The sequence below is a fragment of the Fopius arisanus genome, unplaced genomic scaffold (assembly GCF_000806365.1).
Source record: "Fopius arisanus strain USDA-PBARC FA_bdor unplaced genomic scaffold, ASM80636v1 scaffold00001, whole genome shotgun sequence".
Lineage (NCBI taxonomy): Eukaryota > Metazoa > Arthropoda > Insecta > Hymenoptera > Braconidae > Fopius > Fopius arisanus.
Window position 1 is genome coordinate 1,659,560 of NW_011887740.1, and position 14,458 is coordinate 1,674,017.

Sequence of the window (14,458 nt, forward strand, 5' to 3'; positions counted from 1 at the left end):
ACAGGATGATTCACAATGCTGAAGAGTATGATTCGCGGATCTTTCTTATTTTTCTTCCCAAAAAAAAAAATCCTTTTTACGGTGAAATATTTTGTTTTACTTTGAGAATATTACTCGCAGGTTCATAATCCCGAACACCACTCAAACTACTGCACCCCGTAACACTCATCACTTTTTCCACCTCATTCTCTACCGCTCGAACTTCTTTTCCATGTAACTTGCAACAAATATAAAGCTACGGAGTTTCAAGTGCACATCATGCGGCACAAGTTGCATTTGAAAGCTTCCATTGTATACCCTCTCCCCTTCGAGTACTTACAAAATAGATGTTTTGAAAGAACAAATGCGGACGGCAAAAACGACGTGTAAAAAAAACCTTATGATCCTAAATGCATCTCCCCACGATACAAGATTAAATCCCTGCAATATTCAAAATATTGAATATTTGACAGGGTACGTTGCTGAAAATTCCAAGTATAATTCATGGAAGGTGTGAGAATAATTCTCATCAGAGAATTTTCCCTCGTCTGGAGTTGCTATTGAATGTGCATAAGTCTCATCATATGCATCAAACCGACTGGTACTTGTCGTTTTAAATATTTACGGAATGGTTTAACCTCGTGGCACAAGTCCATCTCGTTTTCGTAGTTACCCCAAGTTTCTTCGCAATTAGAAAACTTGAACGACACTTGCCCCACCGCTCATCCTCCTGGCAATTTTCTTTCTCTCGTGATCCGGCAATTACCGAAATCACCGTCAGACGACAACAATTTCCATTCATTTATTTCCTGTCGATGTTCATAGTAACTTCGCGTCCTCTCAGTCAGGGTTTAATCTGTTAGTAATCTAAAATAATTATTCACCCAAAAAAATTTCCACGTAAATCGCGGGACTTTCATTTTCAAAAGCAGAATCTTTTTCTCCAATATGAAATCCATTTTTTTCCATGCACTTTTTAATCCTCTGAGTCATGCTCTATTTCCCACAGTGATGGGATCCATATTCTTTTTCAATACATCGTAATATTTGATATTGATATTCAAACAATAGCGTGACAATTTCCATTATTCCAAATTCAAAATCCCATACATACTCCTGTGAGCGTCAAATACAGTGAAATCGATTCCGGTCCTTCCGACATTTTATGCAGATTGTATGTGCCTTGGCATGAGTCGCTCGATATTATCTCCAAATTCCGCATCCATGATGGGGAACACCGAATTCCAAACTTATCGCAGGATCAGCATATATTGCGAAAATGTTTCTCTCTGGATCAAGGACAATATTTCCTCCACTAAGAATATCATTCTGAAATGATTTCTACGTACTTTGACCTTTTGCGATGAAGTCTTCCCCAGTGCTGGTGTAAATTTTTCGAAATTTAGATTGAATTTCGCTGAAAATTGGGCCTTTCCGGCTGACCAACCATTGATTTCCTATGAAAACATGAAATTTTGCTCTACAACCCTCGAAGGACCTTCCATCCTCTCGAAATATTCACCTCGTCGTACCTCTTTGAAGTTCCCCGATGTATTTTCAATACTCGTGTCCGTGAAGTATTTCCCGTTGAACCATTAGTAAAAAAAAAAAATCTTCACTCTTCCAAGAAAATCCTCGACATTTTAATCCGCAGTGTCTCTGAGCGTCCCTAAAAAATGCACGAGCCAACGGAGAAAAGTCAGGAAAATTTCTCCGAGAATAGCTGAGGTCATTGTCAACGAGATTTCACGAGTCTTTCCCAAATGTCGTAGTGGGCGATTCGTTATATGTTGAAATCTAACTTCATGGAGGACAATAAGACATCACTGTTAGCTGTTACCATGGGAAGATCCGGTGGAAACTTTCCCAAAGAGTTGAGCTACAGTTCTGGCAATCGCTAGGGGAGGCTTCATCTCAAAGACACCACATTTGAGATAACGTCTTAGCCAATCTTAGCCGAGCTTACCCAAGTTTCAACAGTGACCCTAAACTTCACAATACCCTGTACAGAATCAAGTTTTCTCAACAAGTTATTACCGTTGCTATCGTGATTACATTAATTTCCACCATCGACTCCAACCAAGAACAGCCGAATTCTCCTCAACACCTGTCAAACCATATTTCAACTGTATACCATGTTATGCTACTTTACACAACATTTTTTTTTACCATTGCGACTAGATCGAATGGCAATTATGACGCACATGAATACATTTATAAATTTCCCCCGATTTCGTAGTCGCATTCATAGAATTCAATGGCCCTTCATATTTATAATTCTCATGAGCGCCAATCCAATGCTTGGAGGTAGCATGTGCTGATCTATTATTTAGATGAAAAATTTTTATTTCTTTATCATTCCGGCATATGGAATTCTCAAGGCACGAAAGGTACTCCGTGAAATCCACACGTTCCTCGGGGGATACGAATAGTTAAATCGTTCGATATCGGTTTTATAATCTAGGAGAAGGCTCGCAGTAAAAAATCGGATGATTTGGTAAATTATGAGATGGTGTGAAATAGGAGAACGAGAATAAAATTCCTGAGGAAACGATACTATAAAGCCTCGATGATAAATTGATAATGGTAAAGTAGTCGTTAATTTTCTGATTTTTCATTTATCCGGAGTTACAAAGTCATTTCGTTAGTCATTCGGGTAGACAGGGCAATTGAATGATGATTAATTGTTCAAATTGGGTCAGAACTTGAAGGAAAGGAGGTATAAGGCAAATACAGAGAATATCCACGGAGGCAACAATGCGATTAAAATTACATGGAAATGCACGTAAAATTCCTCTAAATGCCCTCGTAAAGCGAAGTATCGTTGAAGGAAGAGCACTTTTTTATCACGAATTTCCCGAGACTTTCCAACAAAAATTACGACTGCTCTCAGTAATTTTCTCCACCTGCATCCTGATCTGAAAGACACTGCATCTCCGACTACCATTAAATTCATCTTCCTTCAGTTTACTATCCACGTAATGCACAAATGTTACAGTCTCAATAAAATTTACGTCATACCAAAAAAATATATTCATTGCAACTAGCACGACTAATTATCTATTTAAAAATATTGAAGGAGAAATCTCCGTTCAGCATTAGGTAATTTCCGCCAACTTTATGGGATTTTCACAAATTATTTCGTCCCCTCGCAGTTTATTTTAATGACTACACGGAATAAAAATCTAGTGAACTAGAATTTTTTCAGTTTATTGCTGACATAATTTTTATCATTTTTATTTTATGATGATACGGAACGACTCTATGAAAGAAGAAAGAAAAGATGTTTCTGATACCGTTTATGATTTTTATTACCGTTTATCATAAACGGTATGTTAGGGATTTTGATGTGTGAGATTAAATCTGGAATTAATCGGAAATACAATATTGCCATGGGGCAAGAAATACAAGGAATAATAATTTTAATGAAAGGTAGTCCTGTCGAAGGAGATGATTTGTGTTGATTCGCCAAGATTGGCGAATCATAGCATTAAATCATCATTCATCCAAGCGAATGTAATTACACGAAGAATTATTGTGGTGGGATGAAGAGGGGGTGGAAAGAAAGCAATTTAGATGGTTAATTGGGTATTTAGGTCACGCGTACAACGAAAGTCTTCCAAGGGGTAAGGACCAATGTTCAAGGCTATCGGAAAAGCGGTACAGTGCTGCTGCAGCTTATGCTGCACTTCAAGGGAGTGAGGATGAACTTGTTGGCGGTGAATCTGAGGATTTGACGTTGAAAACACCAGGAAGTGAGACCGAAGACACTGATAACGGCACTGTGGCTGAAACACCGACTAAGTTCACGTTTCTACGACGTTTTCGATCCCCAAGATTTGGCGAGGCGCATCATAAGAGAGTACCAACACCCATGAAGAGAAAACATAGGAGAAAGAAGAGTCAGAGTGACATTATTGATGATGATGTTAATGATGATGAGGTGGAGGAGGAGCCGGCAATTCCCGTACAGACTGGCGTACCAGACCCCTATTATCCCATCTATTTGCCCATTGATCAGGCATTTAAAGCTAAATATGTGTTTCATCACAAGAAAGGAAAGACTTTTCAGGAGAGACTCTATGTTTTTCTTGAACATCCTGGGGGGTGGCTGTGCTTCGTTTATCATTGCAGTGTGTAAGTATTTTTCTGCGGCTCAAAAATTTATTCTCAAGTTACATTATTATAGCAGTCATTTCCTCAATCTTCGATTACTTCAGTCAACATTTTTTGTAATTCGAGAAGATTTTTTTGTTATTCGAATAAAAGTATCCTCGTGTTTTTTCGCATTGAAAAAACTGATTTTTTTCCTCTGAAATCATGAAATTTATTCTATGCGTTCCTGTTTTCAGGAAATTATGGAAAATTTATTGTTAAACTTTATGAAATTGAATCTTGCAATCTCAGTGTATTAGATAGATCGAAAAGGGAAACTTAATTGAATGGAGAAAAAAAAATATTTTATCATATTTGAATTGCGATGAATATGCCCGAGGGTTTTTACCCCGTTTAAAAATAAACTCATGAATTGTCCAGAGTTTTTATTAATTTTCTGCGAAAGTCTCATTACAAAATTCATTAACCCTTCAGCAGAGCTGAAAAATTGGAAAACCTATAAAAATCATTTACTCAAAATAAAAAAATTCGATAACATTCGGCACTGAATATGAAAGCATTCATTGAAAATCCTAGTAAATCAGACGATTACTTATGAATCAAGAAGAAACATAAGAATTTAGAGGAAAACAAATTCCAATTGTGGTGTGTCAATATACCATAATATACTGCGATATCCGCTGTCATATTCATCTAAACATTCCGAAAACTCCAAGTTTGCAATTGTATTTGTACCAAATCAGCGAGGCGAGTGTAATGAATTTTAAACTTATTGGGCTTAAACCCGTTTGCATTTATGCATTAACAATGATGTAGCCCCAGGGGAGCCAAACACAACTCTGTTTTCATCGAACCATTACTGAACCGCCAACATGCCACTTGTGACCCCATAATTAATTTTCCTACGTCATCGAAAGTCCACAGAGAAAATTCAATTTATCACGAGTTACGGATTGTGACAATGATCGATGAAAAAACCACTCTAGAAATCAATTCGAATCATCAATTATTTATGATTATTCAGATCAGGTGATTTTGCAAGGTGCATCGGAGGCCGAAAATTGTACCATAACAGATTGCGGCGGTACCTAGGGATAGATCTTGCGTCTTTGTACACCTGTCGAATTTCATGAATCCCCTTGTGATGTGGTGAATCCTCACTAGGGAAGCCTGCTGCCAAGAGATAGATATCGACGTTTGTGTTCATGTCACTATTCCAATCATTATGTGCATTCCATATAACATCGATTAATCTACCTCACGCACTGATTAATTGTACTCACTTCAATGAGTTATTTATCAAAAAATTATTCTTACGTGGAGTACATCCGATATTTCAAGTGTATCTCTTAATTAGTAATTTCCATAAATTTTTTCCACTTTACTTTAGCACGGGAAATTCCCACGATTTTACTTGGAAAGTTCTCGATAATTTCTGTCAACTTATGAAACATTCTGGCGGAAATCCTGTGACAGACCGAGTCTCATTCAGTCCTTGTGTCCCCTAGCAACTATTCCTAAAAAATATTTATCTTCGGGATAGTAAATTCTCTTTCACAGCAGTTTCAATTTAGAAGCCTCAATTAAAACGGCCGAGGTTTTTTCAATGAATATTGAATTTTGAAGGCATGCGCAGTACGTTTAAATTCCACACGAAATACCGGAGGGTAAATTTTCTCACCAACCACAAAATCAATCAGCACATACATTCGAACAAGTCCCCCGAAGGATCTAATTCTTTGTATGATGGAGTGAAAACAAACACAAACCGACAGTGGCCAATGGCTCTCTGTACCAGAATCACTAGTTTCCGCAATTGGCTAATATTTGCCTGTGAGGCTATTGTTTGTTTGATCTCCCACTGACTCAGCATACTCTCCTCTGTATATTACGAGTAATTACTAAAACCCGTAAAAAGCACAAAACAAATTTTGTCAACTGCAGATAAAGCTGAACTGCGCAGCATTTTTTTCGTAAGCGTGCCTCTTTATATTTGATGTTTTATTCAATAAAATTTTCAAACAGAAACCTTAAAAGGTGCATTGTAACAATGACGACAAGAAGGCTTCGGTTCATTAAAAATTTCTCCCCGGAATATAATCCGCAACGTGAATTATTTTTGATAAAATGCAATATGCAACACAAAGTTCTGCCTGTCATGACTGATAAAGGGTTTTCCGGAAAATCCAAATAATTCCAGCCCTCATCCTGCTATAATGAACATCATAACATACTTGAGTTCCCTCCAGAGAAACCCGCACTCTTAACATTCATCGTTCTTGTCGTCCATAACGAGGCCATTGTAAAATCATAACACTTTATGTTGGAAATTTCCTTGAAAACCCGATGGTTGCTGTTTATTCCCCGGAACGTATCAACTCAGCACCATCGGAGGTACAAACTTACCCACAAACATCAAAATCATAAAACCCACTCATGTTTCTTCAATGGAGACATTAAAACCTAGAAGATGCCCTACCCATCCTATTTAATTTGACTTTTCCTTTGACAAAACTAAATACTAGTAAATATACAGCGAAGCACGCCGAGAATATCTGTTATTTGCCCTGCGACATCTCAAAGCGCGCCTTTTGATGTCAATTCGCGAGTTTTCAGCACACTCAGCAGATACACTCGAAATTGTAATGAAAATGTTCTTTATTTGACTCTAATCATTAATTTTATAAAACTGCATTTGCTTGGCCTTGATTCCCTCATTTACCTCAAAAGTTTCACGCGTAAAACTTTTTAAAATAATTAAATAACGGCAAATTTCCGAGTAAATTTCGGTGGAATTTTTCATTTACGGATTAATTAATTTCAAGCAATTCATTGTAATAATTTCTCTGAATTTTCGATTGAAACTAAATTTCAAACCCAAATCCAGTGGAATAGTTCTAATTATAGTCAGACCTCACCTCAATTTATTGTTTCGCGAATCTTTCAGGTTCAGGTTCCCCATTCTACTACCTGTGGGCTACAAGATTTAAACAATCCATTGTTTCGTCCGATGAAGAATTGTATCTACCCCCGGAATTCTTCACTTACGTTTATACTGTTTAATGTATTCACTTAGGCCGTCAAATCCACCGCATTTAATCCGCCAGTAAATTTTCACCTGACGATCGTATAAGTCCCGTGTAATCCATCCCCATCCGAGTAAACAATGGGGTGTTTTAACCATCAAACGTGCCCTCATTGGGTAATAAAAGCTGTGGCAGTTGGAACATCTTCGGGTGGTTTTATGTATTGTACACCACTGAAAAATCACGTATTGCATTTATCAATCCAGCGCGATCTCCTCGGCCTCCAGAAAAACCCAAGTATATTCTCTCAACCCGAAATCACGTGTGCGCTATCTCTGACTCCTGGTGAGTATTTTATAACCTTTTAAATTATCCTGAATTTATCTGAACTTCAAGGCCTGCACCGGTGTGTTAGCATTAATAACGAAAAAGTCATGGTGGAGCTTTCCCAAATGTCAGAGAAATTTTGGAGAGTCGTGAATAATTGAAAACGACGAGACAAGTCCATTTAATTTACCGTGAGAAATTGATAACATTTTTTTTCGTATTCGTGATAAAATTATCAGTTGTTTCCAGAATGTTTCATTAATTGAAAAAAATTTTCTGTGATGACTTTCCGTTTTCGGCAAAATCAAAAATGCGTCATTCAGCGGGAACAGCGAATATACCAATTAATTTCATGTTCAATTAATAATAAATGGCGGGGATGTGTCAATGAGATTGGTCCGTGGTATATATATGGCGTCAACAACTCTATCCACGATATTTCTACCTCAATTTCGAACCGCGTGCGAATTCATTGGTATGCAACGGTCGGATTCAGGTCCAGGATTTGTATTGCCATCAAATACTAAACCCGAGGAAATTAGAGAAGATTAGAGGCCAGCGAAATGTCGACTTGGTAAACAGGAGAACCCAAGTCGAATGTCGAGAGGATTTTCGCGGTGTAGATTTTTCTGTACCCTACTGGAAAACCCATCGCCCATGGCAAACAGATGGGATATAGAGACTAAAATATTAGACGAATGAATACTGCAAATATCTGTACACCAGGGGATCAGAGTGAAGTGTTCGGCTAACTTCCATCTCTCGATGGTTTTATTCATCGAGCTTTCCTACGGAGAATTCGTTGTGCTCAGCAACCGAGTTTATCAGTTTAATTGAATTCTTCATAAGATAATTGGATCATCTGGATGGAGCCCTTTGCCACGCGATCCGGCCGTAAGAACATCATACACTTAACAAAATTCACAAATTGAATTTCTGATAAAAGCTTCTAAAAATCCAAGGCTAAATAAAATAACATTTTTCAAAAGAACTGGTATTCGGCGGGAGGTGATTACTCGGGTAAGAACTGGTGGAAACTTCTGCACTCTTGAAGATTCATCATTTAAGTTTATAATCCCCTTCTGGGAAATTTTGAAATTTTATAATAATAATCATTCTATTGAGATTTCACGTTTCCTGACAAATTCCATGGATAATGGAACAACGTGGATTCAATTAAAATGTTTCATCAAATATATTACTATGCTTTCAATTATCATAACCCAAATTGTCTATAAAATTGAAATGTTTTTTAACTTCAGTGAACTTCTTCCTCTCGGAGAATTTATCCAAAATATCCAAAGACATCTAGCGTGCCCCCAACATTTCGTACACAAAAGCGTGCACACGAAAACAAATTCAGAGTGTATAAAGAAGCAGGAAGGGCCGGCTGGTACTTCTTGAAGGGAAAAAAATTGAGAAGACAGTTATCGTGACAGCAGGTCGGTGAAGGTGACCCTTCCGTGGTTAATCCTCGTACTTTGGTTACACTGGAGAGACTCGAATTATGGTACCTCGACACGCTATCCGCAAGGCTTTATAATTGTGCCTGTACCTTCGTTAGCGCCGGGCCATACTTTCGCCCCGTAAAAGGAAAAGCAGGCTGTCTCAATAAATAACATCCCGAAAGCGGATTTTCTCTCTCGAATCACCACGTGATTGAAATGTAATCTGTATAGCTTTGTAGTGCAGGACGTATATACCCTTTTCCTACGCTTTTCCTCACCCTCTCATTTCAACTCTACAGGATAAGAGAATTGCAGCTTTCAGACACACTCAATAGCACCGAAAAAAAACAGTCTCGAAATTTTTTGTTTATCTTGAAAATCGAAATAAATCATCGTAAAAATTTAATTTAAAAACAATTCAATTTTCAATAAATCGAAAATTCAAGCAAATTGTTGTTTAAGAAAATAAAGAATTTCTAGAATATTTCAAAAATTCAATTGAATTAAAACTCAATAAAGAATTCTTAAAAATTTCAAGTTTTTCTGGTTGAAATTTCTCGTGAAATTTTCCGCTCATAGGAAATTTTAAAACTGTATTAAACAAATTTTTATACAATCAATATAAAACCAATGGAATATTTATTCACTCTACGACGCGAGGAAATCAAAATAACATATATTTTGTGAGTGAACGAATTTTACTTCAATACCAGTAGTACGTGTAGGCAATGGTCAGACAGTGAATTCTCTATATACATCGGTCAACCAATCACGGTTCGATGGCTTTGTGGTATATAGCTATAAATTACCCCTCACGTTAACGATAACTTTCCCTATATATGTCATACTGTTGAGGGGTGGAGTAGTGACAGCGACAAATAGTGCGGATATGTGAGTAATGCGAAATTCTTTTGGGACATTCTGACATCACAAGTCGATTCCGTTCTCTGGGGTATTCCTAAGACTTCCATCTGCAGAGACAAAATATTGAACGAACGAGAGGATTAGATGCGGATGAGAGAGAGGTTTCAAGTACTCCTTCAGGGATAAGCATCACAATTTGATGATTGAATCGATTATCTGACTCTCACATTTGATCTAGTTTTGTCCCCTCGAGGCTGTCAGCAACCGATGACATATATTTCCAGTCGTGGTCGCAATTTTGTATCTATTTCACGTCCATTTTGAATCCTAAATGGAATTGGAATATCTTTCTTGAAAATTACTGATGAACTGTCAGTGCAATTATCGTTTCTTCTTATTTAATTTTAATTGTTCTCATGGTTTCAATTGCACCACAAAAAACCCCAAAGAAATGAGTTATCGAGTCTCAAAAGTTCTTCAATTTTTAACCTTTCCGGTGATGGAATCGATAACTCAATGGTCACATTCAATACAACTCCATCCTCTTGAGGTTGTCAGCAACAGTCGACCCGAATTAGCTGAGTTTTTCCAGACAGTGATGATGAAGTGACACTGTTTCTCTGAAAATTGGTTTATCATATTAGTGACAGTGCGAATAAAAATTGTTATTACCAACGACCTCATCATTTCCAGTACTGACATTTTTTATCTGTATTCCGACGATTCGTATTCAGCGATGCCATGATAATAGACTGAAATGATTAATTACCTTCGAGGTAATTAATTGATTGATATAAATGATTGACATAAATGTAACCTCTTCCAGTACCACAGGGATATCGCATATGATAAATTAATATTAACTGAATCAATTAATTTGTTTCGTTTGTTTATATAATCCTTTGTTCATTGTTCACAGGTTCATGGTGGTATTGGTGTGCCTCATATTTAGCGTTTTATCGACGATAGAACAATACAGTAATTTTGCAAATGAAACATTGTTTTGGATGGTAAGTAAATAAACAATTCACTTTTCCCACTACTATCGAATGTATTATTTTATTGAATGTACTTCGCTGTACGTAAAAATTCATACGAATAAATTCATAAAAATGCAGTGAATTACGCAAATAATTCCCCTTACAATCGTAACTAGAGTAACGAACCATCAGTCATACGCCCCCGTTGATTCTCGATTAATTGATAATTATCAATGGATCAGAGATGGAGTTCACGCGTTACGATGGGCAGGTGCTAACAGTTGATTATTATTTACTGAGTAATTATAGGTTATTTAGACGTGATTGATTGATTGGTACATTGTACGCTTGTATTCGGAGCAGTATTTGCACTCATTTAATCCATCTAATGAACTAGAACAAAATAATTATGCATTTTCCTCACAAAGTGGAGTGTTAACAGTGAAAAATTAATAGTTTGGATAAATTCTTCTCTGTTTGAGAAGATTAAGAAAGTAATCTTTCTACTCTTGTCATTATAACGCTTGAGATAAAATGAAAAACATAAGACCGGCCTGATGGCCACTCGGCAAATCCCTCGTCGGTTATTCCCCGATGGCGTCGGACGACCTAATCACGTGAATCCAATGGTAAAAGCAAAAAGTAAAGGAGAGATTTTTCTTGAAGGGTAATACTGCCAGTTCTGCAGTTGTAGAAGAGAATGGCACGAGAACAAGGGAGATAGCCGAATGGCCCCCGGAGTCTCATCGTTTCATTTTTTTTTCCACTGCGATTTGTGTTCAGTGGAGATTTGATTCGTCGATCGATCCCAACTCACCACCGAGAGAAAACATTAACGTGGAGTCCATTCGGGATATGAGGGCACAAAAAAGGCAGAGAGAAACGGAAGAATGGCAATCGGAGGAAATTAGAGAACTAGGAAAAAAATTATATATCGGTGGCGTAATGAGATATTTCGTGGTATTGGTCTACCCGGTGTCTGGGGTTTACGTCAGTCTTGTGAAAAGTTGAGACGTCGCGGGGAATTTTCCATTTTTCCGTCGTTCTGACGTACCACTCCGACCTTTACATCTTAAAAATAAAACCTCATTTAATATTTAGGGTCTAATGCTTTCATAATTGATTGGATCAATCGATGGATCGGACATTAAATTGTTCTTAATCCTTCTATTTTCCAGGAAATATGTTTGGTATTTTTTTTTGGATTCGAGTACTTGGTGAGATTATGGAGCGCCGGCTGCAGGTCGAAGTACATGGGATGCTGCGGTCGTCTCAGATTCATACGCAAACCAATTTGTATTATAGGTATTTATATAGTATCAATATTTCTCAATAATTGTATCGTCCGTAAATTTCAGATAAATTCAATATCAATTGCAATAACTTCATTGTCATAATTTCTGCATTACATCCAATTAAATTCTCCTCGGATTATCAACCCAGAACAGATATTGCTGGAATAATTTCAAATAGTCTCGGATGGCTCAGAAAATGAAATTCCATTGATAATTGATGACGATATGGTATTTAGTATCTACCGCAGAAATTTCTCAATTAAATATCAAATATTCACATGGATCGTATGAAATTTGAAAATTACCTCGAGATTTTTTTTTTCCCTGTAACAATATTTCGAGAATTTATTTATACCATGCACTTATACAATATAATAATGAAGCATTACGTGTGAGGCTTTTTTCGAAAGATTACACCCTCCACAACTCCTGAATAAAAAAACTGAAACAAAAATTAAGTTGAATTGAAAATTCAAAAAAAAAATTGAAGATTAAATTAAATTATTCCTGCCGAATCTATTGTGGTAATTCCATTGAAATAATTTCCACATTGCATTCAATTGAATTTTCAGCGGATTATGAACGCAGAACAGGAATCGCGGGGAATAATTTTCATTGTTGAATGGACCTGGGGGTGAAAATTGATAATTGATGATGATATAATATTTAGACAACCGTGGAAATTTTTCGTATAAATATAAAATATTCACATAATGGAAACATATGGGCGAGGCTTCTTTCAAAAAATTATATCGTCGGAACTCCTTAATCCATTGTAAATTCGCACCGAGTCTCTCGATATAGAACAAAGTGCTAGCCAAGGGAAAATACCGTGATTCTGTTCATCTCTGGGGAGCAGTTGGAGCCCGTGAAAATGAAGGGAAACCTCAGCACGACGACAACCAAAAGTTATCTCACTGCTCTTTACCGAGATTTCAAGTTTCACAACTTTCTCATTCCAGTTGAAGTACATTTTGGATAGAGTGAAGAAAAGATCCCTCCCCTGTGGCAACATCTGACTCTATGCAAATCATATCCGCTCGAATATCTATGGAATTGAAACTAGTTACGATTGGGTTTCAATATTCGTCACATCCAATGAAACATTATCATTTCAGATTTAATCGTAGTCGTTGCATCCATGGTGGTGCTGTCAGTGGGGAGCAATGGACAAGTATTTGCCACGTCGGCAATTCGTGGTATTCGATTTCTACAAATTCTGCGGATGCTCCATGTCGATCGTCAGGGTGGCACTTGGCGACTGCTCGGATCTGTTGTTTTTATTCATCGACAGGTAAGCGATAAGTAGATAACGATATTGAAAAATAGAACCAGAATTGAATAAATGGGATGACCATTTTTAGATTTATCTCCTCAAAATTTGTAGCGCATTTTTTTCTCAATTGCTGTTTGTGTTGCAGGAATTGATAACAACTCTCTATATCGGCTTCCTCGGTCTCATTTTCAGCAGTTACTTTGTATATCTTGCTGAGAAAGATGCTGTTGGACCTGATGGCAAAACCGATTTCTCCAGTTATGCCGATGCGTTGTGGTGGGGTGTGGTGAGTGACTCGATTTCATGAAAACAATTAATATATCAGTCTTACCCATTTATGCACCCTTGGACATTCACGATCCTTCAGAAAACTAGTTACATATTAATTATACATAATAATTATTGAAAGGGGAAAAATCCAATTTAATAATTAAAATTCAAAGAAACTTTGATTATTGAAAAAAATCGGATCGAATGATCTGATCGGATGATCTGAAAATGTTTCAGATAACAGTAACAACCATAGGGTATGGCGACACAGTACCTCAAACATGGATGGGAAAAATCGTTGCCTCCTGTTTCAGTGTATTCGCCATATCATTCTTCGCACTTCCAGCGGTAAGTTTTCATGACACCGATCCATACACTCGTGTTCAATATACCTGATTCCACTCATACATCATACCTGTCTGAAACTTCCCACCACTTGCCCAAGCGTCTAAGATAGTTCTAACGCCTGTGTATCTGGCCTAAAATTTGAAATGCCGGGGAAAGTTGTTGCTGAGTATATCAGAAGGATGAAAACTTTTGAGAACTGTATGATAGGGGTAAACATAGGTAAATGTAGAAGCAATGAAAGCAGATGCTTCAACGATTGGAAGCGACGTCCCCATTAACTCAATCAAACTAATCATCCCAAGACATGACGTAGGAAAATTTTCGTCAAGTTTGGGTTTCGATATTACCGCGCTTATTTCATGTTTGAAACTTAAAATCAGTCCATCAACCATTGTCAACCGTTGATTTCGAGTTTCAAACCTGAAATCAGTGCGGTAACATTACAGAGTAATAAAGAAAGTAAAATCTGCAATGTTTCCTCAAATGGGGGGTGTTCTTTGATCTCATTGGAAAATCTCGGGGGATGAAT

General features: G+C 37.2%; 1 protein-coding gene across 7 annotated transcripts in view; it reads left to right on the forward strand.

Moving 5' to 3' along the window:
- LOC105271217 (potassium voltage-gated channel subfamily KQT member 1) overlaps positions 1-14,458 on the forward strand; it is a 54,240-nt gene that overhangs the window by 28,196 nt on the left and 11,586 nt on the right. For 4 of the 7 annotated variants that reach the window (XM_011312649.1, XM_011312737.1, XM_011312816.1 and 1 more), the window contains exons 2-7: positions 3,576-4,116; positions 10,680-10,770; positions 11,919-12,045; positions 13,154-13,329; positions 13,457-13,597; positions 13,819-13,929. In XM_011312649.1, the coding sequence (XP_011310951.1) occupies positions 3,576-4,116; positions 10,680-10,770; positions 11,919-12,045; positions 13,154-13,329; positions 13,457-13,597; positions 13,819-13,929 (1,187 nt within the window). The remainder of the gene's footprint in view (positions 1-3,575; positions 4,117-10,679; positions 10,771-11,918; positions 12,046-13,153; positions 13,330-13,456; positions 13,598-13,818; positions 13,930-14,458) is intronic. The other 3 variants (XM_011312981.1, XM_011313134.1, XM_011313057.1) reach the window with 1 other exon arrangement.